General features: G+C 49.1%; 1 protein-coding gene and 1 long non-coding RNA gene across 7 annotated transcripts in view; one reads left to right on the top strand and one right to left on the bottom strand.

The window, feature by feature from the left end:
* Positions 1 to 27,329, top strand: part of PDE4B (phosphodiesterase 4B) — a 219,712-nt gene that overhangs the window by 118,384 nt on the left and 73,999 nt on the right. The window contains exon 1 of one of the 6 annotated variants that reach the window (XM_074598313.1): positions 2,679 to 5,004. The exons of the other annotated variants lie outside the window; for them this stretch is intronic. Within the exon in view, the coding sequence (XP_074454414.1) occupies positions 4,958 to 5,004 (47 nt within the window). The 5' untranslated portion in view covers positions 2,679 to 4,957. Of the gene's footprint in view, positions 1 to 2,678; positions 5,005 to 27,329 lie in introns of those variants that run through there. 6 annotated transcript variants of the gene reach the window in all.
* LOC141747674 (uncharacterized) lies at positions 12,284 to 19,129 on the bottom strand. Its single transcript, XR_012588797.1, has 2 exons — positions 16,640 to 19,129; positions 12,284 to 15,930 (listed from the first exon to the last, which is right to left on the bottom strand). It is a non-coding gene; the product is annotated as an uncharacterized LOC141747674 (long non-coding RNA).

Here is a 27,329-nt window from a genome sequence, read left to right on the forward strand (position 1 = left end):
GTTCCTCGGCGGCCTATTTAAGAGAAAGAAGGGAATTTGAATTGCAAATGAGTATTTCATCATTATGACTCGGTGTGGCCAGAAAGAAAGAATGAATGAAAAGCTTCTGCCTGGCCGAGCGGCGGGTTTGGTGCACAAGCAATCGCATCCCTTCCAAATCAATAGAGAGCTTTGTACTCCCCAAAGCAGCCTGTGGCAGCGGCATGTGACAAAAAAACCCCCAACAATATAAACATTTGCGAAAGGGTTGGTACCGCTCTGCAAAACAGCTAATAAAACACCGGGCAGGAGCGTTAGAGCAGAAGTTCGGTTCTGAGTGGTTTTCATGCTTTTTGATTATAAGCTAGGAAGTTTGCATGTTATCCTGATTATTCCGCTATGAACAATGAGGAGGAAGACGAAATATTCTTCTAAACACGTTTAGTATTTTATTTATTTATCTGGGGTGAAACCCCCAATATGCTCTTGCATCGATATACGGCCTTTAATCCGGCAAGAGATAGCATCAAATGCGCGTATTTTTACCAGTCTGCCGGCGCGTCTGGTTTGCCTCAAGATATCCAAAACATCAGCTGATTTTTTTGCAGGCTGCTGTGTCTGTGCCTTTCGAGGACAGAGAACATTCCTGAGCCGTCACAGCAACCTGCTGTTGATTGAGGGAATAAAGGTAACGAAGTGCTGAAGGGCCTGGAGTGTTTCAAGCCAGCAGGATAACGATGGGCGAGCTGCGCAATAGCTGCGTTATGTAACTTTGCTGGAAAACATGGAAAAACGCTACGTGCTGGTTTTCTAGCAAATTTTTTTGAAGAGCCTTGTGCGATTTTTCACCAAATATTTGACCTTTCCCCAGGTCCCCCTCCAGAACATCGGCACTGGGGCTGCCAGGATGGACCGCTGGGACTAGGACTCATTAGTAGGGCTTGCAAAGGCCTTTTATCCACTAATTAATAAACATATTAAGTATGTACATGTGGCACCCAATGGATAAAGATCAAAACGAACAATTTGGTGATTTTTTTGGAGTGCGTAGGAGTAGGAGGCAGGGCACTCAGCGGTGCTTTGACCCAGAAGTGAGGTAGAAGTGGGTTCTGATCATAGCCCTGAGAGTTATATTCATTTACGTCGTGTTGATACTGCAATTGCTAGTCTTTCATTTGGGTCTTTAGTGGAGGGTAATTATTCAACTGTCTGAGAAGCTATAGGAGAAAAAAACAGGAGAATGACTTATTATCCTTCCCACCCAGCCACCGTTTGATTACTGCCATGTTCCCTGCAATTATCCACATCAAGTTCAGGATGCTCGGTGAAGGGAAAGGTTGGGAACGTGAAGGGAGAAACCGTACAAACGGGCGCAGGGAGAGCAAACGCAGCATCTCGGTGTGGTGGGCTGGAAAAGAAGCAATAGCGCACGCAAATGTCTGTTGCCAAATTAGCAGGGATTCATTTTGTCTTTTTCACCAAGAAGAATGAGAATGATGTTGAAGGCCAACGTGGCAGTTTCTAGTCGAGAGGGACACGCTGGTGTTTTTTCCCAGGGATGGGGGATGGAGGGCGCAGCCGGTTTAAACCTGGTGGTACTTCAATGTACCAGCCTGAGAGCTGGGGAAAAGCTAAAAGGGCAGAGTATGTGGGGTAAGAGGAGGACATTAAAAAGGAATTTCTTTGAGTCACATGAAATCACAGAATCATAGAATGGCCTAGGTTGGAAGGGACCTTTCAGATCCTCCAGTCCGGCCATCAACCTAACTCTGACAAAAGCCCTCACTGATCTAAACTGTATCTCTAAGCACTACGTCTACCCGTCTTTTAAATAAATCGTGAGACTTTTCCACTTGCTGGGTGCAGACTTGATGAGAAGCCAGTTGAGCGGTGGGGTGGGAGGTTTTGGGGGGTGACAGCGGTTTGGTGCTCCCCGAGGCCACAGTGTTGGCACGTCCATTGGGAACGGCGCGGAGGCTTGGGTTAAGCGCGTTATGTGAGCTGAATTTCTCTTATTTGACAGCAAATTCAATTTCAGCCTGCCCCATGGGGGGAGTTGCTGGATTTAACTCTCCCACACAGTGTTTTTGATTTATGAAAACCACATGAGGTGCAGCACTGGGTTTGAGATGCTGGGTTTTGCGAGCCTGACTGCAGGCGCCAAGCATCTCTAGAAGCAGCCTGTGACGCTGGGCTTTACTTCACAAAAGAAACGGAGGGCACAGTGATCTAGGAATTCCTGAATCAATAAGAAATGCCTGCAGTATCTTCTGAGCCGAGTTTTCAACTGTGTCCAAACCAACGTGCATTTCCAGCATAATAAACATCACTCCTGAAAAAGCAAATTCCCTTTTTTGAAGGCAGTAACAGCAGAATTGACGTCTCTGCTGGCTGCGTGTAAAAGTGGCCATTTGTACAGCTACCTGTCGCACCAGTGGTACAGTCTGCAGGCTGGGGTTGAAGATGCGCGTATGTCTGCGTATCTGTGTATTTAACTCCATCTGTGTATGTTTGTGGGCCTTTTTCTTATATAAGATGCATAATTCTGTGGTCTGCACGGATTTGAAAGCAAAATTATTCGCCACTGTGTGTAAAACTGGCTCCTTTCAAAACAAATGGACAAATGTGGAGAAGCAGCAAGGCAAACGTGAGGCGCAAACTGCTTGCGTATGGATTATCCGTACTCCACCTTTTACAGGCACACTCACTTTTTATTATACTTTTGATTTATACCTACATTTTTATAAAATGTTTTTAATGTCAGTAAGATAAAATATAGTTTAATGTTTTATCTAAGAGTTACAGAAGAGAAGCACATAGTTCTTCCAGCCTGGGTTTTTTCTTAGCTTTGACCATGTTGGTGCGAACTGTTGAGTTGTGACTTGGCGTGTAACGCCGTTGCCACTCTGCCCCTTCCTGCGTATTTTGAAATTGGATTTAAGATTATAGAATCACAGAATGGTTTAGGTTGGAAAGGACCTTAAAAATCATCCAGTCCCCGCCTCTGCCCTGGGCAGGGACATCTCCCAGCAGCCCAGGTTGCTCCAAGCCCCGTCCAACCTGGCCTTGAACCCCTCCAGGGATGGGGCAGCCACAGCTTCTCTGGGCACCCTGGGCCAGGGGCTCACCACCCGGACAGATCTTAATTAATAAGCCAGTTACTCGTTCCCCTTTCCAGTTTGGACTTAAGTGCAGGGCGGGGTGGTCCAGCAGGTTTCAGGTCTGGGTTTACGGATGCTCCTGGAGCCATGGTGTGTGATCCCCGGCTCGTGCCCTGGGCTGCTGGGCTCCACGCCGTCCCCTCCTGCTGCTTTGGGTGCCCTCCTCTCTGCGGGCAGGGCATCGCTTCTGTTACGCGCTGTTATTCATCACTTATGACTGATGAAATGTAAAGTCCATTTATACATCACCTATAGAAAGCCCATTTATCCGTCACCTATAGAAAGCCCATTTATACGTGTTTGCTTATGCATTTGATTTCAGCTGATGATAAAATCCCTTCCTTTTGGTTGTCAAGGTGAAATGTCTCCAGACTTCACCGGGAGGAAAAAAAAATCCAGTAAACAGAAAATTTGCTCCTGTATACTGTGCATTTCCTGACACTGAACCATGCATTTCCCCAACAGCAGGAAGCGCAGCCTCATTAGCGTGACCCCCGTCCTTGCCCCCCCGCGTTGGGGCAGACGGAGGAGCTGCCGGGCAGCGATGCGTGGGCAGGTCCCCATTCAGCATTCCTGCACCATTGCGCTGGTGCCGCTGGAAGCAGCAATTCTCCTGCATTTACCCAGCCCTCCCTTTGTCCCTACATCCCCTCCCCGGTCCCCAGCCCTGGCAGCGGCGCCGGCGGCAGCCCCGGTGCGTGGTGGGGGGCTGGCAGCCCAGCCCTGGGCAGCCCACATCCCGTGTGTCGGGAGCTGCTCCCTGCACGGCTCTGTGGTGCCTGTCATCCCACCAGCCACCCCCTGACGTCTCCGTGCACCAGGGAGCTGCGCTGGGTTTGATGTTCAGCGGCGGGATTTAGATGTAAATCTTGTAAAATTCCATTTTATGCGGAGAGACGCGAAGCTGCTCTCCCTCAAAGGCTCCGGGTGAAGTTGCAGCTGCGGCCGTACCTGCTGGGAGGATTTTCCTGCAGGCAGAGCGTTTCTCCGGGCGGGCAGGCGGAGGGAGGGCTGGCGAGGCAGTAGGGATCCCGTCCAGAAAACACAGACCCGTCCCCGAGCGACAGGAGTAACGCGGAGCACGTTCCTGCAGAGTGACCCCTTGCAGGGAGCTTGCGACCCTCCGAAAAGCTTTGCTGTTTCTTCTAGTTTGGTGGGATGGATAAGCCAGGCCTTTGGGCTTAGAGACCTGCTCCCTCCCGGTCTGTAAACCCCCACCTGGAAGGGGACCGGGGTCCCCCCGGAGCTGCCTGCGCCCCCGTCACCCCGGGGACCTCATCCCTCGCATCCGCGGTGCGCAGCGGGTTACGCAGGAGGGACCCGGGAGCGGAGTTCTTCTGCAGCGTCGGGAAACTTTGATTCATCTGCGAAGGTGGTGAATGAAGGAGGGATATGACCTGGAAAGGATAAACAGGAAAATGGGGATGTTTCTCCAGTTTGGAAAAGGTTTGCTTTTTTTTTCCCCCCTGTCTCAGGATCACTGGAAGGGATTATACAAATGAGAGCAGGAAACTGCAGCCGGGGCTCTGCCAGAAATAGATTTTTATTTTTTTTTCTTCTGATATAAATGAAGAAATATGGGAGTCCGTAGAGGCTGTTCCACAGGCACCCTCACATTTTGATTGCCAAGTCATTTGCATTCGTATATAAAGTGACATCCACCCTGCAATGGGAGTTGACAAGTAATCACAAAGAATAAAAACTCCTGGAAACATCTACGTGCCACTGATACAACTTCAGAAAGACACAAGTTTGGAATAAGCGGAAAATGTACTGAATATTTTCGGACGAGTAGAAGAGAAGTATCATCTTGGAAGATGTTAAATATTAATTTTTTACCTAATCGCCGTCATTCGTGGATTTGGTAAGTATTACTTGGTTTTGTCCGGATCAGGGCAGTTCTGGTGGGCAAAAGACCTCGAAAGCGTGTGATTTTACATTTGCAAAAAGCAGCTGCTGAACAGAAGCATTGATAAGGAGGTACGTGTTCCTCAAGCTGTAAAATTGTCACGGTGCTTGCTGAATATTTGCTTTTCCTCGATCTTTCCTGACGAGATTTTGATCTCACAACGCAGCCTCACGACGCCTAGTAATTAGGGGGAAAGGGGCGTGTGAAAAGGATGGAAGATTTTGTATTGTGCTTCATTATTTTTGTTATCAGGTGTGTAGGAACAATTTTAATTTAAAAAAAATGAGTCACTAAAACGTCTTTTCACTCGGGTGATTTCATGGTGTTACCCCTGTGGTTTCTCAAGTCTGTTGTCAACTACTGTTGGATTTTTAATAAGCAGCCGGAGCTGGCGCCGCTGCCGCTGCTCTGATCTGGGGGTGTCGGGGCAGAGGGAGATGTGAGGGACCTTCGGAGGCGCGTCCCACCGCAGGCCCTCTTTGATAGACTGCACCGAAACAGCTTCCCTTTGGGTAGGTAAAGGTCCGCTCTTGGAATTAGGGTATGAAGTCATTGGATGGCGTGATCTACATGGTGCTATAGTTGCTGGTATTCTGTGTGGTCTATACAGCATGCTGTAAGAATGTAAAATACGGAGAGGATTTGATACTCTAGATATTCAAATATTGTATTCTGTAATCTTACCTATACACGTGTATATTCTGCTCTTACATAGAATTTATTCTATGCAATATATAGAATTTATTCTTTGTAATCTCATTATTGCTTATAATGGTTTAACTGTGGCTCCCTCTGCATTAGGCTGTGATGAACCTCTCGCTCAGTATATTAATAAAAATATCGAGGCTCCGAGTCTTTAAGCGGTGCTGTAAAGATACACAAGTTAGCTTTCCTTCCCCAGAGCAGAGTCTGCTCATCGAGAGGAGCCGTGTGTGGTGTTTCAGGGACAGGGGAACGGAAAGGTAAATATTTAGAGAAAAGGAAACGCACGTTATTATGTTATCGGAAGACCTCTGGTTAAAGCACATGTTAAGAAAGGAAGAAACGGGGGGCCCCTATAAACAAGGAGGCGGCAAGAAGGGGAAGGAAGGAGGGTCCCACCAGTTGCTGGAGTTCTCCATGCGAGGAGCTGTGTGTCCTCCCTTCCCAAGGACAGGTTCACGTTGGTGTGAGGTTTTCTTAATTAAAAAACCCAACGGTATCTGTCATTACATTGCGTAAACATTAGGGCTGTGTCTTCTGTGCTCAGCGAGGCGTTGGTGAATCGATGGACAGCTGAGATGGGAAGGATTGCTCTTTCTCCGCCGCCCTGCGGGGTGGGATGGACGGGGATGCGGGTCTCCCTCCCACTGCCAGCTGTGCGAACACCCTCTGCCCTTCTGCCAGACAGACCTGGTGGCACGTGTCACCTCCTCTGCTGAGTGCTCAGGAGGACAAAGGGCTCCTACCCAGCCGAAGAGGTCCAGCATGTGCTGCTCGGGTGGGTGGGCTGGTGACTGTGTCGCCTCTCCTGTCCTCCTGTCCTTACCGTGCTCCCTCTGTTCGACTCCTGAATTTACTCCCAAGCAGATGGAATGCTCGCCGAGAAATAAGGACCGTGTAATCAGGGTGTCAAACATGCAATTGCACAGTCTCGTGGTTCCAGGCAAGCACGTTACTGGGATTCGTCATCTTTGTACTGAAATACTTCAGCTTGCCTTTCTCCAGGCACACCCGTTTGTCTGCGGCCCTAGAGGGGAGTTCAGGTGGGACATCCAGGCGTGCATGTTGAAGATCTGAGAAGGGTCTTGACAAGCAGTGGCCACGGGGGTGTCAAAACCTGTACAACATTGCCCCTGCAAAATTGGTGTTGTGCACAAGCCATGGGGGACGCGGCGCGGCGCCAGCAGGTCAGGCTGGGTGAGCTCAGGAAGGAAGATATGCCTTTGCCCAGCGATGTGCCAGGTCTGAAGGACAGAGATAAGTGGGGAATCCCGTGGCTGCGCCTGACGCAGAGGCAGGTGTTGCTCTGCGTTAGCCCATATTAGACCTATCTTGAAGTTATTACCATGGCTTCCCCTCGATGTTTTGGCGGGCGGAGTTGTTGTTGGATTTAGGAGGTTCCTCTTGAGGAGGAACCTTGGTAAGCTGAGGTAGAGGAATAGAGGTAAGCTAAGATCAGGAGGAGAGGGGTGGGAGGTGTTGATTGATTTGCCAGAGTTACAAATGGAAGGAAGAGGAGAGACCCTGTGCGTTAGTTACGGACGGTGCTAACGCCTGTGCGGAGTGCGTGTCTCGGAAATAAGCGTTTCAGTCGGAGGAAGGAGAAATACATTTCTGCAGTTGGAAGAGCAACATAAGTAATTTCAGCTCGAGGAAGGGTAGAGCTGAAATAAATGCTCAACGGCACCGTGATCCTAAGAGGGAGGGTTGTCAGAGATGGGTCCTGGAGACAGGTGGGGCCATCGGAGCCGATCTAATCAATCAGCGAAGTTTTGGGTAATTTAAAACTACAGCTCAAAGAGACCCTGCCAGTATATCGATCTACAAAGGAGGGGGTAGGCGTTACCCTCTAAAAATTCACTTCACCTGTGCACAGCTGGAAGTGAACGATATTCTGTGCCCCATGCTGGCCTGGTTACAGTTCTAGACTGAGTCTTGCTAATCACGACCTTTGTAACTGCCTTCTTCAGAGCATGCGTTGGTGATGAGATTCGTTAATTACTGTCAGCCATTTGCAGTGTGTCTTCAGGAATTTTGTTCCTCTTCAACAAATTTTTGATCCTGTTCTGAGCTTCTCTTTCCTCTGTCCCATCACATGTAAGCAAACTCTTCAACTAAATTTTTAAAAAAAGAAAAGTATTGTAGTCATTGGTGGAAGCGTAACTGTTCACTAATCTGAACTATCCAAAATGTATTAATTAAAATAAATCAACCAAGTAACCATTCCCTGACAGGTGGGTATGGAAGTGAACAAACAATTGCTCCATATTGCAAAGGGGTCGTTAAAACCAGACACTAATGATGCGTTTCAGAGAAGCTGTTTAAGTGGTGCAGGCCGGGACCATCCTGGGTGGCCTTTAGGGTTGGAGCACCACATTCTCCACCAGGATGGAGAGAGGAGCTGGTGGCCCCCATCCACACGTGGATGATGTGGGACATCGGTCCTGCTTTGCGCTGGGCTGAGGGATGCTCTGGCTGGGCTGGGGCTTTGGAAGATGTTGTTTTGGGGACCTGGAAAAGAGTTGTCTGCAGCTGGGAGTGCACCAGGCTGCCAGTTCTTGTGAATGCACGGTGGAGAAATGGGAAACGTCGTGGTCGGTGCTTGTTCATGGGGACATTTTAAAACTCAGGTCTGTCCCCTGCACAAGGGATGCAGAGACTGAACAGCAGCGGCGTTGTGTCAACGGGGCAGCAGAAGCTCTGTCATGAGACAGACCCTTTTTAGCAGGGCCTGTTGTGACAGGACGAGGAACAATGGCTTTAAACTAAAAGAGTTTAAACTAAAAGATTTAAACTAAATACAAAGAAGACTTTTTTACACCGAGGGTGGTGGGACACGGGCCCAGGTTGCCCAGAGAGATGGGAGATGCCCCATCCCTGGAAACATTCAAGGCCAGGTCGATCAACCTGGTCTAGTTGAAGATGTCCCTGCCCGAGGCAGGGGGATGGAACATGGGGGCTTTTAAAGGTCCCTTCCCACCCAAACTATTCTATGATTCTATGAGACAATGAAGTGGTGGCACAAAGCCCCAGGTCTCTGCTTCTGGGATTTCCCAGAGGTGCTCCACAGCCGCAGGTCACTGCGGGCAGAGTGGAAGCTGCTCTTGGCGTGTCGTTGTAGCAGTACTGAAATATGAACGTATTTATGATAGGGGCGACAACCACAGGGTGCAAAACACCCTGCCGTTAACTCTTTCAACTCACTTGATTCAAGCGGAGGTGTTTGCAGTCGGATATGAGGCTGGAAGTGTTTTCCATAACGTGGTACCATAAATACTGACTGTGATTTTTAAATTGAGATTTGAAGTACTCACGTTTTGGCCTGGGAGTTAATACTCTCCAATATCGTCGGTAAAAATCTGCTCTACCTTCAAGTTATCTTGCTTTTGTGGGGCTTAGCTGTAACTTTAGACATACTTAAAACATTTTGGTTGTCTTCATGTATTAATTCCGTAGCCTTCTATAAATAGGCGGTATCTTCAACAAAGGAATGATTTATATGCAGAGGGTAGGTTTGAGAGACATAACTCAGCAATCTGTAGGCACAATTTAGAAAGAGAAAGCCAAATATTTCTCTTGTGCTCACAAATGGCTGTAGGAAGCATAAAGAATACGCTGTTGAAATGTGTCTGCAGCGAAGACAATGCCTGGCTGAAAGGGGATTTTGAACAATAAAATAATGGGGATTTAATTGGGTCTGAGCAGCGCAGCGTTTGCTTTCCCGGTTTGAGAAGCTGGGTACGGAGGGACGCTGGGGGAGCAGCGGGGCTTGGTATTTAGTGACCTTTCCCTTCTCTTCATGCCGTATCTTTTCAAGTCGTTTCTGGCTCTATTCGCGCGGGTCTTGCAGGGCAGAAGATAAGAGCTAGAGCATTTGAGGCTGCTCTTGTGACACTTACATTATCATATTTACATTAATTATCTTGACTTCCAGCGAAATAATCTGTGTGACTTTCTTTGGATGGGAAACTTTTGAGCCAAGTTCATGTATGTCTCTATCTGTCATGCACGTGAAGTTATTTTTTGAGTCTCCTCCTCCTCCTCCTTGTTGACTCGTCTAAGACGCAGAGGTCTCGGTCCTTACTCGATGCAGACCCCCCTTGCTGTGTCCGTCCCCTCCGCAGACCGGGGGGAGCCTGGATGGAGGAGCTGCCCTGGTAGCTCAGCAGATGCTGCTCCCCAGCCTGGCTTTGGTGGGTCTCCAGAGAACACCTTTTGCTTTAGGTGGCATCCAGAGATGACCAGGACGTGACGACTTTCTTGTGCGAGTCCAGGTTCTCCTTGACTGCTTTTACAGGGGAAGGCAGTGGTCTTCACCCTCATGAGGGGGGGTACCATTGGGCGCTCCAAAGGCCTGCTGATTAGCTTCCCTGCTCTTCAGCCTCTAAGTGTGCTTCTGCGTCTCTGATTCTCGTACTTCCCTCATCACCAGTGCGTATAAACTTGAGAGATTATTTTTAATAGCGCTACAGAGAGTTAAGACAGTTTTATTTCTTCCTACATGATACCCCCCTCCCAACTAGGGGAGGGGAAGACCTCATCCTGGTCACCACCATGTTTCCACCAGCGATACCCGTTCCTCCCAGCATCTCCCGCTCACGTGCCCCGTGGTGGCGTTGGAGATGGTGTCTGGCTCTTCAGACGAGCGCGGTGCAGGGCGGCGCCGTGCCGTACCGTGCTCATGCAGCCAGATTTAATACCTCGGCCGAGAAGGGCTGGAGGAACTGGGACGATTCCTTCGTGAACCGCAGCTGCTGTGAAATGAGCGCATGCGGCTTCACAGCGTACAGCAGTAATTCATCAAGATCAAATAGCACGGGGTGATTTCTTATTGAGCGTGTTTTCATTTTTAACAGTTAGATTGATGGTATTAACACATTTTCATATGCTTTCCTTAAAAAAAAAAGCTAAAAAAGAAACTGCTATTAAAGGCTTGCAGTCATTTTATTTCGTAGAATTTCTAGTAAGCGCTGCATAAAAAAGCAGCAGAACCATGCAAGTAATCAGGGAAGGGGGGGAACATATCCTGTAAAATGATTACTAAATCCCTTTATAAGCCAAGCAACAATTTTGTTACTTTGGAATTTTGTTTTTTCTTCCAAAAAAAAAATTAAACTTCCAGAATTTAGTGAAGAGCTCTAGCGCTTCAGTACATTTGCTGTCTGCGGTTTTCAATGCCGTTTTCATTGTTCATTGTCGTGAACAAGAAAGAGACTCTTCTCCCCGTCGAAGGGGGAGCGTTTGCCGTGGCAAAGGCCGAAGCGGCTCTGCGGTGCCGGGCGCGTGATGGATGGAGCTGCCTGCGCCGTCGCCCTGCGAGGAGCCGCCGGCTCACGGGGCTCGCGTTTCGCTCCCCCATTGACGTCACCGGGAGGTTTCAAACCAGCCCGGTCTGTCTAGTAATCTTGCAGAGAAAGGAAATAATGAAAAACCAGGACGGCTGATTCCTCGCGCAGCAGTGGCAGGCGCTGCTGGGGTTTTTTTGGGCGTCAGGAATCCTTCTCTTTTTAAGAATTGTTTCGGGTTTTTTTTTACCGTTTTCGTAGCTAAATGTAGAGAAGCGTTTTTAACAAAGCGGCCGCAGCATCGCAAAGTGATTCTAAAGATGCAAACGAGGGCTCTGGGGGCAAGAGAGTGACATTTCCGAGAAGTCGCTGCCTGCCGTGTCCTGAGGCCAGGCTGGGACACGGGCTGGGTGCCCGGGGGTGCGCGAGCTCTCCCGCCGGAGCGGTATGCGTTTACAGGGGGGCATCCCTGGCAGCTAATTCACGAGAATAAAAATGAGTTTTTTTCTCCCGGAAAACCTTTCCTGTTGTGTTCTATTGTCACATCCTTTATCTTGTTAGTGTTTAAAGAAATAAACCCGCAATCGTAATAAGCGTCAGGGATCGGGTGCGATGGATTGAACAAAGACTGTGGGGAGAACGGGGGGGCTGGAGGGGGGGCGCAGGAGAAGACCTGCTGTTGTTTACCTGCTGCACACACCCTGCTCTGCCCGGAGCTGCTTATTATGAATGGTGTGCCATCGTGCAGCATTTGAATAATTTTTGCCGGGTGTCTGCACAGACCAGCTGTAGTTTCATGAGGTCTGTGATGCTGCCGCTGTGTCAGATAGATCTGCTGAAACGAAGCGTGGCTCATTAGGAGATTGCCTTGCTGAGAAATGCCCGTGCCTCGGCGCAGGTGGGTGCTCTCTTCTTCTTCAACAGCTTTTTTTTTACTGTAGTTCAGACAGTTTAGAACACAATTTTACAACACTCATCAAAACCAAACATGCTGTCGGCATTGTTATATTACGTGGAATGGTGTCTTTTTGTGTTCTGCATTAGAAGCTTCAGGGTCTTTTCTTTTGTATATGGTTGCCCTCAAAATGATGGAGGAAAGCCGGCTCTCTGCGAACCAGAGGCACGGTCGGAGATGGCTCTCCTCTCCTGGCAGCCGGACGCTGCCATAAATCTGCTGTAATCCAGAGTTTCCCAGAACACAACCAGTGGAAATCATGGATAATGATTATAGGTTTGGGTTTGCAATGTGGGGAGAAAGATTTTTAATCACACCTTATTTCCTTTGAAACATCCTTCTGAGGAATCTCATCTAAATGAGGAATAAATACCAAATATAATTCCAAATCTGTGTTACCCAATGCTGACCAGGATGGACGGGATGGCGGGACTGCCTATGGGAAAATACTGCTTTAGTTCTCGGGGTTAAGCTCAGGCTGAGCTTTGGACCTGGGGAGCCGAGGGCAGTGCCCAGCGCCCATCATTCCGTCCGTCCGTCCTGCTCCGGGCATCGTGTCGGTAAGGGTGCTCCTCCGCACCTGGCTTTATTCTGCGCAGAAGCAACTTGAGCAGAAATAACTCGAGGGGAACATCTCATGGCCCCTGGAATAGTTTTTATCACTTTTCCCATCAGCAAAGGGGGTGAATTGTAGGGGCCAGTTCATTGGTAACGCCGAGCTGTTCTCAGCATGGCCAAACTGTCCATCGCAAGCTGTGGGAGGGCATGTTTGGAAAAAAAAATAAAAAAAAAAAAACACTCAGCTTCTAGAATTCTTTGTATATAACAAAACCCAGGTCCGTGGGAACCCAAAATGTCTCTCATTCCTTCTGCAGGATCCAGATTTCCAGCCCGTTTTTCGTTGTGTTGTTCACTGTCACAGGTAACTGCCCAGGGGTTGCCTGAATGCCCCAGTAAGTTTGCAGCTAAAAGAAATCTTTATCCCAGTTATTAACCTCGGTAAAAGAGGTTTATGAAGGAAATCCCGATGAAGCTTTAGAAACAAGAATCCGCATTCCTAAGCCTGCTAGGATACAAGAGCGGTAAAAGCCCCAGAACTTCTTAGAAAGGCCGGGAGCCGTTTGTGCATCGCCCGGTGCCGCGCGGCGCGGTGGCTCGGGGAGCAGAGCCCCCGCGGTGGCATCTCCGCAGCGGTATTCCTGCACCGAGAACCCAAAGCATCCTGCGCCAAGGTCATGTGTGGCACGCGCACAAGGTCATGCGCCATACGCACGTGTTGTAACAGTCCCTAGTTTTGTTACCACCTATTTTTTAAGGGAGTTTCTCACCTCGTTTTGCTTTTGGAGGCGGCGTCTGGCTCCATGGCTGGGCGGCTGGGTGCCACCGGGGCTGCGGTGCCGGTCGCCTTTGGGACTGCTTGACAGAGCGGCGCTAAAAAGGCTCCAATTAGCGCGTGTGTGCGAAGGTTTGCTTTCCAAAGACCATCAGTGAGTCAACTGTGAATGTTTGTCTCGGGGAAAGGCTGATCCCTGACTAACACCGGCCGGGCACTCTTGCCAAGTTTAAAATTAAAAGTGTAAAGCAATAGCCCGAACCAGAAAAGAGGAAAAAAAAATTAAAAAAAAAAAAAATCAAACCCAGCAACCTCCAGCCAGCTTCTGACAGACCATTTGTTATTGCGGGCAGGACGTGTTTTCCATAATTTTATTCTTGAAAACAGCTCAATAGACTTTGCAGGAACTTTCCAGGCAAATTTCCCCCTGAGGGAGTCGAGCCCGGCCGGGCTGCGCCATCGCGCTGCACCCAGCTCTTTGCGACGGGAAGTTTTCAACAATTTTTGCTGCGTGTCTCCCTCCGAGGCGTTGATACCGACTGTGTGTGGGTGTTACCTCCAAATAGAGTTTAACAACTAACGTGAGCAGTAACAAGAAAAAAATAAACCAGCTAATTCTATAGCGGTTAACATAATTCTGAAACTTTCTAAAAACTCTCCTGATTCCTCTTTTATGATGGGAGACTTCCCATATTTCCTTTTTCTTTCTGTTTATGCGTTTACCTGGATTATATATCAGCAGGAAACTTGTGTTTGGAATCCGAGTGTCAGATGTGGACTTTGGTATGAAGAAGATGCCCTTCAGCCTCCCCCTTGGCTTTCCAGAGCATCTGGAGCTGCATTTCCGCAGCATCTGCGGCAGGGACTGGGGGGCCCTCGATGCAATGCCACGTGCTGTGCCCCCGCGGTTGCTGTTCAACGTGAAAGAGCGGTGCTGCTAAGGTTTTCTCGAGGAGCTAGTCCCTGAAAGCCGGAGGACGTGTGAACCTGAGGTATATTCGTATGTTTTCTTAGGTGAAGGCCATAGGTGGAGTGAAATGACAGTGAACTGAATTAATCCAAAGAGCCCGATTCCATTATAAAATAATTTTAGAAGCCGTGGATCAAACATGATAGGTCGAGAATATAAACTAACAGAACAAATGCGTTATTTGATGACTTAAGTAATGCAGATTTGGGATAAGAGTCCAAAAAGAAGCAGGAGACTGGAAAAAGCAAATATAGTCCGTGTTTGTAACAATTGACAGGTAGTAGTCTAGACAATTGCTTCCACAAGATTAAAATCTGTCATCGTTAAAAGCCTATTAAAAGCAGATTTGCCACATTTAAAGAAGCGTATAATGCACTGCCTACCCTCGCTCAGAAGCTCTTTTGATTTCCATGGTTTGGCCCACTGTCAAAAGCACGGGCACGAGCGAAACGCAGCATATGCAATTGGTGGGTTTGTTTATAGAAGGAAGAGAATTAGGAGAGGAACCGCGTTTGATAGACAGTATATATTAGGCGTTTAGGAGAGCATGAAATACAACTTTGAGTATTCGGGTTGACTCTCATAAGGGGAGAGGTATCATATGGGCAGAAAACTGGCTGTTAGCTGAAGATGGGAGTGGGTGGTCCAGGGAGCATCAGTCAGATCCTACAAGGATGGGCTGCCTGAGGAGCCTGTTAGTACCCGGCCTGGAGGAACTAATATCTGCGGAGAAATGAGCAAAACCCTCATCGTCCAAAGGCTGAAAAAATGACAAATAAATGCTGGCTTTCCTGCGTGTCGGTGAAAGAGAAGGAGAGGGAGCTGGGCAGGGTGGGCGCAGCGCGGTGCTGCTCTGGGTGGGCTGGCAGGAAAGGCGAAATGAGGACGACCTGAAAGATGCTGAGAATAACACGAGCAATAAGCTGGTCGTCACCGCGCAGTCTGGAAGAGAGTGTTTGGCGTAGCAGAGCCGGTATCTAGGGCAGCAGCTGACGTATTTCCAAGGAAGTCACAGCCGTTATTAGGAGTTCAGGGTTTAAAGCAGAAAACGAGGCCGACCGAGCGCGATGCAGCGGCTGCTCCCGGGTGACCCGCGGGAGATGGGTGGACAAGGTGCTGCTTGATCTCAGAGAAACTCCAACCTAGTTTGAAAAACCCAAACATGTCATTTCAATGGTTTTCCATGTTTTGCGCCCCGGCTCCAGGAACACGAGCTGCTTTACCCGTGAGCTTTTTGGGAAGGAGCTTGCGCTGCGGGTGAGATGAGCCTGGAGGTGCTGGCCATGGGGCTGCTCTGGGGGGAGCAGGGGACACGTCCCCACCGGGCAGGGACCTGCTTGTGCTTATGAGAACACGTAAGTGGGAGCCTGCTATAAAGCAAGCGTTGGGGCGCCGCTTCAGTTATCTGGCTGGGGCGCGATTGCTGCAAAGACAAGATTTTCTGTGATTTCGTGCGCTTGTCTGGAGGTTTAAGACACCAACGTGAGCTAGCTAACATCCTAAGAGGAAAGCCTGAAGAATTAGTGGCTGGCAAAACCTGAAGGTGCGGTTCACGTAAAAAAAGATGAGAAGCCCTGAGGTGGCAGCATGTTGATAATGTTTCAGTGGATGCCGAGGGCTGGACGTTGCTTGCAGACTGAAAAAAAAAAAAAAAAAGTGTTTTCAGTTGTGTCAGGTACCAGATCATTTTATAGTGCACGAGGAGAGGGTGTCATTCAGCCAAAAAGTAAACTTGGGATGTTCCTGATGTTCGTTCCAGTAAAGACGTTGTGAAGGTGAAGGATGCAGACGTACGGTGCATCCACACCGGAGGATGAAAGAAGAGAACGCGTTTGGGAATGAGGTTGGGAAGTCGGGTGGGGGGAGCCCGTCCTTTGTCCTCCCGTGCTGTCGCTCTCCTGCATGGCTCACCTGGGATCCTGCCCGGCAGTTCCCAAAGGCTGCTGGAACTCACTGCAGGCGGCACACAAACGCCAGGTGTGGCACGTTAGCGCAGACACCACCTACGCGTGATTAAGTATTTATTAGAGGGGGCTGTGTGTGTTTCCAGCAGGTTTCTTGGGGGCTCATAGGGCAGCCTGATTGCAGGACGTTTCTAATGTTTCATACCACTTCGTTACGCGTTTTGAGTTCAGCTCTGTCAAACTGAGACACCCTTCTGCTTTAGCTGGTAAGGCATGTATATTTTAATAAGATCTCTGTCTTTTTGATAAGCTGTCCGATGACCCTACTTGTTCCCTTATATTCCTGTGAAACTGTGTGTGTTTTCCTCTCGAGACGGCATGTTTGAGCTGCTGTGTGTAAGGGGGTTGTCCTGCCAGAAGGGTGTGGGATGGAATCCTTACCGGAAAACGCCGGCAGTCAGCAGGCGCCGGCGCTAACTCTGTCCGATGGAGAGCAGATACCTTCGGGTTCGGCCTCTGAAATTCACCGCGTTCAACTAAAGCGTTTAACAGCTTTTGTTTTTATGATATGACCACACGAATCCTAAAACCCCAAATCTGTTTCATTTAATAGTAAGCCCCTCATGGCTAATTTTGTATGCAGCGCACGGAGTAGCATGACTATTCTGGGATATGATCCCAGTAACAGTGGTGAGTCATCAGCCGCAGCAACAGCAATGATACGAGGAGCTATTTATTACTGCTCTTCTAAGCTGTGAGTTCATCTAGAAATTATGTAATTATTCCTCCTTGACGATTTTTCTTATTGGTTTGTAATTACGAAATATTCTCAGAACACTTGTGTATTCTAAAATGAAGTCCTCAGAATGACTTAATGCTCTAAAGAACTGAGAGATTAAATCTTACCTTGTTTGTATTCATTTTATTTGACTTTATCAATCGTACGGCTCTCTAGATGTTGTTGCACAAACTTCACCTCTTTTTGCAAAACTCTTCAGCGCATCATTCGCTGGTTTGTGAGTTTATAAACAAATATTTGTGGTTAGAATCATGCAGTCTTGGGAACTGGTAGGAGGGGAGATTCCATGTAGGGGTCCACGGCTGGTTGTTCCTTGGGTGGGAGGAGGGCTGACTCCGTCACTGCTGGAGGAGTTGTCCTCATCGCCCCCGAACTGCCAGCTCTCCCCGGAGAGGGATGAGGAGGTCCACAAGCTTTGAGGGAGCTGACACCCAAGTCCTCCCCGAGCTGGTACTTGTTTTCATAAACAGCCTTCGCTGCCGCGTGCTGCTCCCTCCCTGTTTGTCCAAGAAAAAGCCACATCTCTGCTCTGCAAAAGCAAGAGGCAGGTTGTTGGCAAGATCTTTCTCCTGAAATAAAGGAAAGCGGGTGTTAAACCCTCTCAGAGGCCCCCGGCACGACCTGGGTGTCGTGGGAGCCTGGCAGGGGGAGCTCGGGGACGCTGCTGGCCCCAGCCGCAGCCCTTGGACCCAGACTGGAGCTCTTGGGCAGCGTTCCCAGCCTGGTGGACCCCTTTCTAGCACTGTGTGAATACTGATCTGTCTTGCTGTTTTACACCAACTCGCACCCCGCTTCTACAGCGCGATATTTGTTTTTGTGTTCTGCATCGCCAGAAATCATGGGGTAGCCCCGTACCTATTCTAGAAGGTCACCTCCTTAAGCTCTCAGTCCATCAAAGCGTTGCTGTGCCTGGATGTTCCCGTATCCTGGGTGCAGGACATCCTGGTTTACCCTTTCAGATGGCTCCTTCGTCTCCTACCTGCACATGCCAACGTGGCTGTATTGAATTTCTGGGGGCTCACCCTTACCTCTGCAAAGACGTGATTCAGCAGTGCCTCACGTGTCATGATTTACATCAACAGAGGAAATCAACACGAAAAATGTATTCAGAATTAAAATTTCAGGTTTGGTTTTTTTTTTCAGACCTACTGTTCTCTGCTAGCTGTGGGTCTGCTGTGCTCATCTCTGTGTGGGCCACCTCACCCCAGCGGCTTCAGCAGCTCAGTGCTGCTGAGTCCTCCTGGTGCCACTGGAGAAAGCTCCAGATACACTTCACGATGTTCTCCAGCCCTCGGCACCAAGGAGTCTGAAATCTTTCCTCTTTGGGAACATATCTGGAATGGCTGAGAAGCATCAAGAGAACAGCCATCCTTCTTAGCTTTCTGGACAAGAGGAGCATCTGCCTCTGCCATCTGCAAGAGGAGCACTAGCAGGTGCCATCTTCTGGAACGGGCCCTGTTTCTACAGAGTCTGGTCACGTCAGCTAGAGCCTGTTAGCAATGACTTTAGGTGAAAGGAAACCAAGACATCAGAATTCACTTGGGTAACGTTTTGAGTCCCTGCCGTGTTTCTAAGCCTGAATCCTTGTGCTTCGCTTGTGGCTCTTGAACACCAGGAGATTGTCTCCGCCTTGTTGTGCGTTGATGTGTAGGGTGCAGCATCAGGGTCAAAAGATCTTCATCTCTGCACACTTAAGTCATATTCCCACCACTGTTTCTGCCCACCTGGAATGTTGACGTACACTTGTTTATTTGTAGGTAGGTGACAAGTTTGTCCATGGAAGGTTGCCATAGCATTGAGGTTATTTTTTTGGTCTTTGCCTAGAGCTGAAAAGAGTGGAGGAAAAAAAAAAAAAAAAAAGCCTTACAAAAGACTTCAAAGCCGCCCATGTTCTTGTCGGTACCTATGGGAACAGAAGATGCTTTCATGTTTGTCCCCAGTTGAAATCCCTTTGTGAGCTGAGCCACAGCATATCCAAGAAGTACATCTTGGTGTGTAGATGGGGACCTTCCCAACCATAACGTTATCGGCAGCTGTGTCACCCGCAGGAGCGGATCTGGGGCATTCTGGCATAATCTGACCAGAGACAAGGCGGAGCATGAAGCAGTTTCCATGTAGGGTTGGTGTATTTGGTACTGAATATATTTTGCAGTGATCCAAAGGCTGTAGATTAATAAGACAAAGAAATAAACCTGTTGGATCTTGCCACCAGTGCTGTGGGGAGCGGAGCCAGAGCCAGCGGGTCTGCTGGGTGCCAGCAGGGCACCGAGTCAATGAACCTGCAGAATTTGGCCCCCAAATTCCCCTTTCACAGCACGGAGGAAGGAGCCTTGAAAGAGCCTTGACACAGCTCTGTTAATTGGAGGAGCCTGCCCTCTCTTCAGCAGCTGCCTACTGCTTCCCAGATGCTTGCATTCTTCATATAAATGTATAATACGATAATTAATGTTGGAGAAGTAAGGCTGTGGCTCTCGGTGGGTGCCCGGGGAAGTCATGTCCCTGCTGCCACCCCTTCCGCCCGGCTGCCGGTGCAGGCGATGAGCTGCCGTCAGCACCGCGGCACGTGGGGGCGGCTGATCCTCTGCTGTGATGCTTAATGGAAACGTGCGCCGGCGCCTTGGCATCCAGAAAAGCCTAAAGCGGGGAAATACGGCTCCGTTAAACTGCGGTGTGTGCGTCGCTGAACTGTGCGCTCCGAAGAGGCCCAACTCTTTTGGGTTTCTGAGGCGTTAGATAAATACTTCTTGGATTTAATCTCTATTTAGAAAGAGAAAAAAAGTTACGTCTTTCTATTTGTAATCTATTCCTTAGAACTGAACTATAAACTCGACGCAGCGTGAGAATTTCAAAAGTTACACAAAGGGCAAGCCAGCAAGGCTCTTGAAAAGCTCTACATCACATTATATTGTTCAGTTATCTTATAAAAGTCTGTTATTTTTATACTGATCATGTATAATTTTGTTTTAATCTCTCTTATATGCTGTATTTTGGCATTTCTGTTCAATTTTTGTCACTTCCTTAGCATAGGAATAGGCATTTAAAGATGGTTTAGCGATTAGTTTCGAAGGAGAGGTTAATTAAGAATGTGAAGGCAGTGGTGAAATGGGTCTGTCTTAGGTACATCGTTCCCAGTTCTAATAGGTGTTTCTAATTAGACAATGAATTTTTTCCCCAGATCAAGTAAATGCGTCAGATTTCTGTCCTAGAGCATTCAGTGTGGTGCCGTATGTGACACGGCGAGATGCGAGCTGGCGGTGTGGACTGCGGCGAGAGCTGCGCGGTGGATAGGGAATGAGCTGCAGGGGAGGTCGGTGGTACGGCAAGGTCAGCTCGTAGGCTGGAGGAAGTTAGCAATGGGGTTTCTCAGGGATAAATCCAACGTCTCATCTGCAATATTTTCATGGCTGTGTTTGTGTGGATTCCATCTTTTGATCTTCTGTATGCCGGCGGTGGTGCAGCACTGGAGGGATTGCCTGGCCTTGGTGAAGTTCAGCAATAAGGAGCATAAGCCTCACGTACGTGGGGATTAATAAGAAAAGCTTCGGCTCTACACTGGAAACTCATTAGCTGGAAACGGCTGAGGAGGAGAGCCAGCGTGCTGACCAGGATAATTACAAGCCGTGAGCCCCGTACGGCTTTGCAGTGGGTGTGAGGTCTCCCTGGTGAGCGTTCGTGGTCCAGCCGGGATGCTGGTGGTGAGACCCTGTGGTGGAGTGGTGCCCGTTGGTGTGCAGCACCACGGGGCATCTCCGTCGGGGCAGCTGGGGAGATGTGCTAGAGATCTGAAGGAACCAAGGACTCAGGAGAAAGCTTGGTAAGTCTATGGAGAAGAGTGTCTGGTGTAGTGTCAGCAGAGGACTGGGCTTGGGGACCAAACAAGTTTCTTCCAGATTTCTGGACCTGAATGTTACTCTGCCATGTAATTTCTCCCATCCTATTACGTGGGACAGGGTTTTGGCTCGGGTGGGGGTGACTTAGATACTGGGTGAGGTGAACTGCCCGCTGAAGTGCTGAGTCTGTCCCACTCCCGATGGCCTCAGAGTCCGCAGTCCGTGTTCCTGGCTCTTGGTCCTTCAGGAGCCATCCCAGCTGCAAGCCCTTTACCCAACACACGGACTGTGGCTGTGGGATCAATGGCTCAGTGTCGGCTGCTCGCCTGAGACCCCGAGATGGGCCAGCTCAGCTCAGTTTTCCCATGGAAAACTTGCATTGCTCTGCCTCGGGAGCATCTTGTGCAGGGTGGGAGTGGGGGCGGGGGGGCAGCGGGCTGAGCCCCGGAGAAGCTTTACCATAAAAACACCACGGGAAAGAGATTGAAGCCAGCTGGAGGAAGTGCCGTCAGGGATTTCTTATAAATCATCTCCACTTCAGCTAAAGCGAGAATCCCCGCACACATCAACAGTTCCCGACTCCGGCAAAAGGGCAGGGGGTGTTGGAGCTGGGTGACATCACGAGGAAAAGGAATGAATTCACACGGAGGGTGACATCAGTAAGCTAAATTCCTGGTTTTACCAGCTGTGTTGTGCCTTGTAAAGCAGAGCAGAGAAAGGCTGAGCACCCAGAGAGGTTCAGTGTGTGTCTTACTCGTGATCTGGGTCCAGTTTTGGGCCCGAGAGTCTGTTGGTCTCCTAAACAAACGTTTCTTGTTAACCCTTTCTGATGGTGAGGCGCAGAAGAGAAGTGGTTGGTTCTGCGTGCTGGCCACATCGACGGCCAGTGAGTGTGAAGTGGGGACCGCAGCCTGTCCCAGTGGAGTGGCTTGGGTCAGCAAATCCAAGAGAAGCAGCTGCGTCCTGCCTGGTTGTGAAGGACCACTGTGTGGACGTGTACAGACTGCCCAACATTTGGAGGGATGCCCACCACTGGGCAGGTACAAACTAGTCCTTTTCTTGCAAGAAGCAAGGCAGAGAGGATGCCCCACAGGTCCAGGGAGCATCGTGCTTGGCTGTCCCGTGTCACCAAGCCCCTCTGGCACGTGCCTCTCCACCTCCCCTAGGGCCACCTGGCTGCAGAGCTCTGATGTCCAGGCAAGAGAAGAAAGTCAGGGTTAAGAACTTCTTCATTACACTTTGTCTGCTCCTGACGTTACAGATCTCTTGAGAACAATGTGCTTCTTTGTGATGTCTCAACAAGGATACTGCCTTCTGGTTTGAGTCCTGGTGTTGGGTCAAGTTGTCAAGTCCCTTGTGACCTCCTTGGTAGGGCCAGTGTTGTCCGCTTGGTTGCAGCTTGATTTTTGTCTGTTTGCAGTTCAAGACGCTTGTGAGAACAGAGATTTACTGGAGGAAAGTGGCAGCGGAGGAGATGCTGTGTCTGTACCTAGCTGTGGAGAGCGCATAAAAGGGCTTTCTTGAAAATCTGGAGAATAAATATTAGCTGAAGGAACAGACATCTGTGAGTGAAGTTTTGAAGCAGGACCGTATTGAATGTCCTAGTTCCACTCAAATCACAAAAAGCTGCCTACTTTGTTTTTTTTTTTTTTTCAGCTATAAAGATAGTAAATTGTTTGGAGTGGAGTCTGGAAGAACAAGCTGACCGCCTTTTGCTTTACTGCAGTAAAACTATACAGTGTTTTAAAAACCATTTTACTAAACTCTACACTTACTGCTGCTTTCCCAGAGCAGTTTTAGCTCCAGTAGAGCAAGCCCAGCTAATGAGGTCAGCTGATGACCGATGCAATATTATATATTTATTTCAGATTAGATGTGTTTAAGAAGTGGATTCTGGCAAAAGAATCCGTTCTCTGGGAGGAAACAAAGCAAATTGCCAAAGCTCTAGCAAAAGTATTGCCTTCAATCAGGTCTGACATGTTAATACAACAGTACGTGGAAGCGTAAATAGTGGGCTGCTAACGAACGTTAGCCGCGTTGATTAATGCATGGCTGGAAGGTGCTGGGGCTCTAGCAGTGTATACGCAGAGGAGGAATATCTGTAGAATAAGGGACAGAGTTTCTAATTATCACAGAATCACAGACTGGTTTGGGTGGGAAGGGACCTTAAAGGCCACCCAGTGGCACCCCCTGCCCTGGGCAGGGACACCTCCCACCAGCCCAGGTTGCTCCAAGCCCCGTCCAACCTGGCCTTGAACCCCTCCAGGGATGGGGCAGCCACAGCTTCTCTGGGCAACCTGGGCCAGGGGCTCACCCCCCTCACAGCCAACAATTTCTTCCTGATATCCAATCTAAATCCCTCCTCTTTCAGTTTGAAACCGTTACCTCTCGTCCTATCAATTATCGACCAGCCCCCTCACATAACGCTTTGCCTTCCTTGTCAGCACTCCTGTGCATCCGTAAATAAACCCTGCCATTAAATCCTCTTCTTGGGAAGAGGTGTAATTCTGCAGCTCTGGTGCGGGTGAGCCAAGGCCACAGCACGGCTCCTGCGGGCTCGCAGCTGGGGACCGAGCGGCAGCTGAGATTTCCAGCCCAAACCCTCTGTCTTTTTGCTTCTCTGAGTTTTAAGTCATGAACTTACCAGTCATGCGTTTTTATGCGATTTAATACCTTTTACGTGGCAGCATTTTCTCTTCTGTTATTAAAAAAGAAAAGGAAAAGCTCTCATGGGCATGAATGAGGATTTATGTAATAGGTTGCAATGGCTCCATCAAAGCTATTGTGCTCGAGCTTGTGAATATCTATTTAATCAGTGGTTTTAAAAAAAGACCTTATTTGTGCTAAGTGATTTTTCTTTCTTAGACTGCAGCAAGAATTTCCTACTCTTGTGAAGAGAGAGCGCAGCCAGTCCAGCTCCTCTAGGCCTGAATGCGGCTATTGAACCGCCTTTATGCTGGGAAGCGGTTCAAGTGCTAAAGCCACTATTCAGATGATTATGGAGCTGCTACAAGGGTCTGGGAAGGAGCATTGCTAGGATGGCACTTCTGCAACGAAGTACCGGGGTTTATTAGCTGATCTATTAAATTCAAGTCAATAAGCAGCTCGGTTATGCTCGCTCACATTTTCTACGTCACAGATTTGCTCGAGAAGCCATGTGGGTCGCCGCTGTAATTTAGGAGTTAGGCCAACTTTTGATGTCTTGGGGACAGCCAGAAGGTTTCAGCCCCTGCTCTCGTAGAGGACTTTGCTCCATCACAGCAGTGCGTAGTTGGGATGGTGCCGCTGGCTCCATGCGGCCACCAAGCCACCGGGCCAGCATGCAGGAGAGTCACAGCGGGGATGAGATCCACCATGGTCATGTTCTCGGGCTGTCTCAATGGTCGGTGGCTTTTTGCTCCCACCCCACCCAAGGAAATGGAAAGGCACGGGAGGTAATTCTGGCTCCGCTTACCGAGACTAGTGGAGCCCGTGGGTGTAAATTTAGACAGAATTTGGTTTCCGTGTGTGGCTGGCTAACAGCCCGCGCACAAAAGGTTGCGTTGTTAGATTAAGTCACAGAGAACATTTCTTACAATAGTAAAGAGCCATAATGCATAAGATGAGTTCCAGCCAGTAACAAATCCTTGCACTTAAGCAGGGTGACATCCCCATGGCTTCTCAGCCTGGCACATGCCGTTTTCCTCCCCGCTCTCTTCTTGAATACATGGCACAGTCTCCCTTGCCCAATTAAAGCAGTACCTTGGCAGAAAGTGAAAATCACAAACCATTTAGGGCTGACTCTGCTGAGCACAAAAGGGCTTGACATTAGGGTTTTGTTCCCGGTTGCATCTCCTGCCGCCCAGCTATCTTGTTTGCTCTTCACATGACTTGCCATCAGGCCCTCGCTATCTGCGTGGCATTTTATGTTCCCCTTGGTCAGATGTTTTGCTGGGTGACGCCAGGTTATTAATATAGCGTGTCACATTTTATTCTGGCTGAGTGATATAAAGGGAATACCCGTTGTTTGTCTCCCACCCCGGGTCCGTAATCTTGATCTTTTCCAGACGCTGCCGGCGGCTGGCAGACAGATAGCACGCAGTCCTGCGCGCCCCGGCACTGATTGGTTTCTTGGCCATCGTCCAGTTCCAAGTACATCAACACATTTGCGGAAAGGTTTCCTAACCTGAAAACTCGGAGCCGGCCCCATCCCTTACACGAAGGAAGGAAGGAGCCGGATTCCTGCTGGAGCTCAGCGAAAGCAGAGAGAGCAAGGGGAGAAGTTTCAGAAACTGCATCGTGCCTTGGGCTGGAGAAGGCAGATGCCTGAGCTGGAGTGGGACGGTGTGGGCCGGAGATGAGTCTCCTTCCAGTCTCCTGCTGGGATTTAATCTCAGCTTGAACAGGCTAATTTTAATCCATCTTTCCAATTTAAATGATACGGCTACCAGCGATCTAGCACACACTGCTTTTCTGCAAGGAGATGAAGGGTTAAACACCCCCGTTTGGGGCTGAGCTGCAGGAAGAACGCTCATGTCTACAGCTTACGGAATTACTGATCTGAAAACTGGTATCGAGCACGTACCGCAGGGCTCAGCCCTCGCAGGAGGTGTGCGCTGGGGTGTTTGCTCGGTGCCCCAGCATCGCTGGGACCGCGTGTGGTGCTGGACCCGCTGCTGCAGCCCTGCCTGCCCACCAGCCAGCCCTCACTAGTGCCAGGTGGTTTAGAATGACAGAACGGTTTGGGCTGGAAGGGACCTTAAAGGCCACCCAGTGGCACCCCCTGCCCTGGGCAGGGACACCTCCCACCAGCCCAGGTTGCTCCAAGCCCCGTCCAACCTGGCCTTGAACCCCTCCAGGGATGGGGCAGCCACAGCTTCTCTGGGCAACCTGGGCCAGGGGCTCACCCCCCTCACAGTTTTCTTTCCTGGCTTTCACCAGTAAAGTCGAGCATTTCTTTCTCCCCCTTGGAATAACACATCTGTGCGTGGTGTCTTCAGGTTTTGCAACATCGAGGGTTTTCACGCATTTTCTCAATATTTCTTTTTTAAATAGGCCCATTTTGGACATTAATTACCTCTGCCCACTCATTCTTCATTAGCTCAGTACAAACCTTTATCAATAGAACAAAATACTCAGGATGTCTGAATTCTGTTAGCTCAAGAATGAAGCTTTTACTATGATGACGTGAGTCTTAACCTGCAATCAGATATAATGATTTTGTGCCATGCCTACACGTTCATGCTTATTCCCACTGGAAACTGCACCTTCTGCATTATTAAACGGTAATCCATTGTAGCAAGTACTCTGCTAATATTTCTTCCTCATCTCCTTGCTAATATTTCTGCCTAATCTCCTAGCGTTTGTGGCTGTATTGCTGCATTGTTTGCTGTTACTGGACTTGAGGACTTATAGCTGCATTTAATATATTCATAGTTTTGGGGCTGCAGTGTATTTTGCTCTGTGCTCCCGCATCTCTCTCTCTTTTGAACAGTGCAGCTTTATGATTTGTAGAGAGTGATTCCGGCAAGTGATTTTCAACATGAAGCAGAGCTTCTAAGGGATCACTAATTAAGGAAGATCAAAATGAGCCCTGAAGCGGGTCTTGGGAAGATCTGCAGGTCTGGAGAAAATAACAGTGTTATTAAACGATATTTTGGGTGCCAACGGTGCACTATCTGCTCTCACATCAGAGAAATAATTCCTTCCCGAGAGGTTTTCAGAAACGCAGCACAGAGGAGTTGGTTGAGATGCGGCGTGTGAGGAGGCCGCGTAGGAGGCTGCAGGAGCTTGTCTGAAGGGCTTCACGGCGAGATGATGATCTGAGGTAGGACTTGAGCAAGGAGACAATTTGGCAATAAGAAGAAGCAGGCTGTTGCAAGCACAAACATGCTGTGGTGGAGTCACAAGGTGGTTGTGAAACTGCGTGTAGAAGAAGTGGTAAGCTGGGAGTTTCAGCCGTGCGATGGGAGCCAGGAGCAGCCGTCCCGGTGAGAGCAGGAGAACCGGGATGAGAACTGGGACGAGAACAGTGTCGATCTGGGCAGCCAAGGCGCCCACAGAGGGGCTGGCCTGTGCGGGCACACGCTGTGGTTTAGAAGACTTGTTTTGAGTGGAGAAGCATGCTGTAGGGATGCTAGAAAGGTTAAAGGAAAGAAAAAACAACAGCTAATGGATATCAAAGTAACGGGTAATAACGTTTGCCTCCCACCTAAAGTGTTTTGCGATCGATAGCTGGCAGCCTGTGAGGAGGACCCACATCCCGAGCCCCGCCGCACCTGGGAAACCCCAGGCCTTGTTTTTACTCTGTGAACTCACCCTTTGGCATAAACTACATGAAACGTGCTGCAAAACTTTTGCTCGGCCCAGCTTCTTTGGCCCACAGTCGTTCCTGTAGAAGGTGTTGTTCTTGCTGCCCACCGTTTCTGTCTTCTCTCCACGTGGTAGAAGGTTTTCCTTCTGCTAAATCCGGATCGCTGTCCAGAATTATTAAAGCTCATTTCAGAGCATGTGATTTAATAGC

Source organism: Larus michahellis, chromosome 8 (assembly GCF_964199755.1).
Source record: "Larus michahellis chromosome 8, bLarMic1.1, whole genome shotgun sequence".
NCBI lineage: Eukaryota > Metazoa > Chordata > Aves > Charadriiformes > Laridae > Larus > Larus michahellis.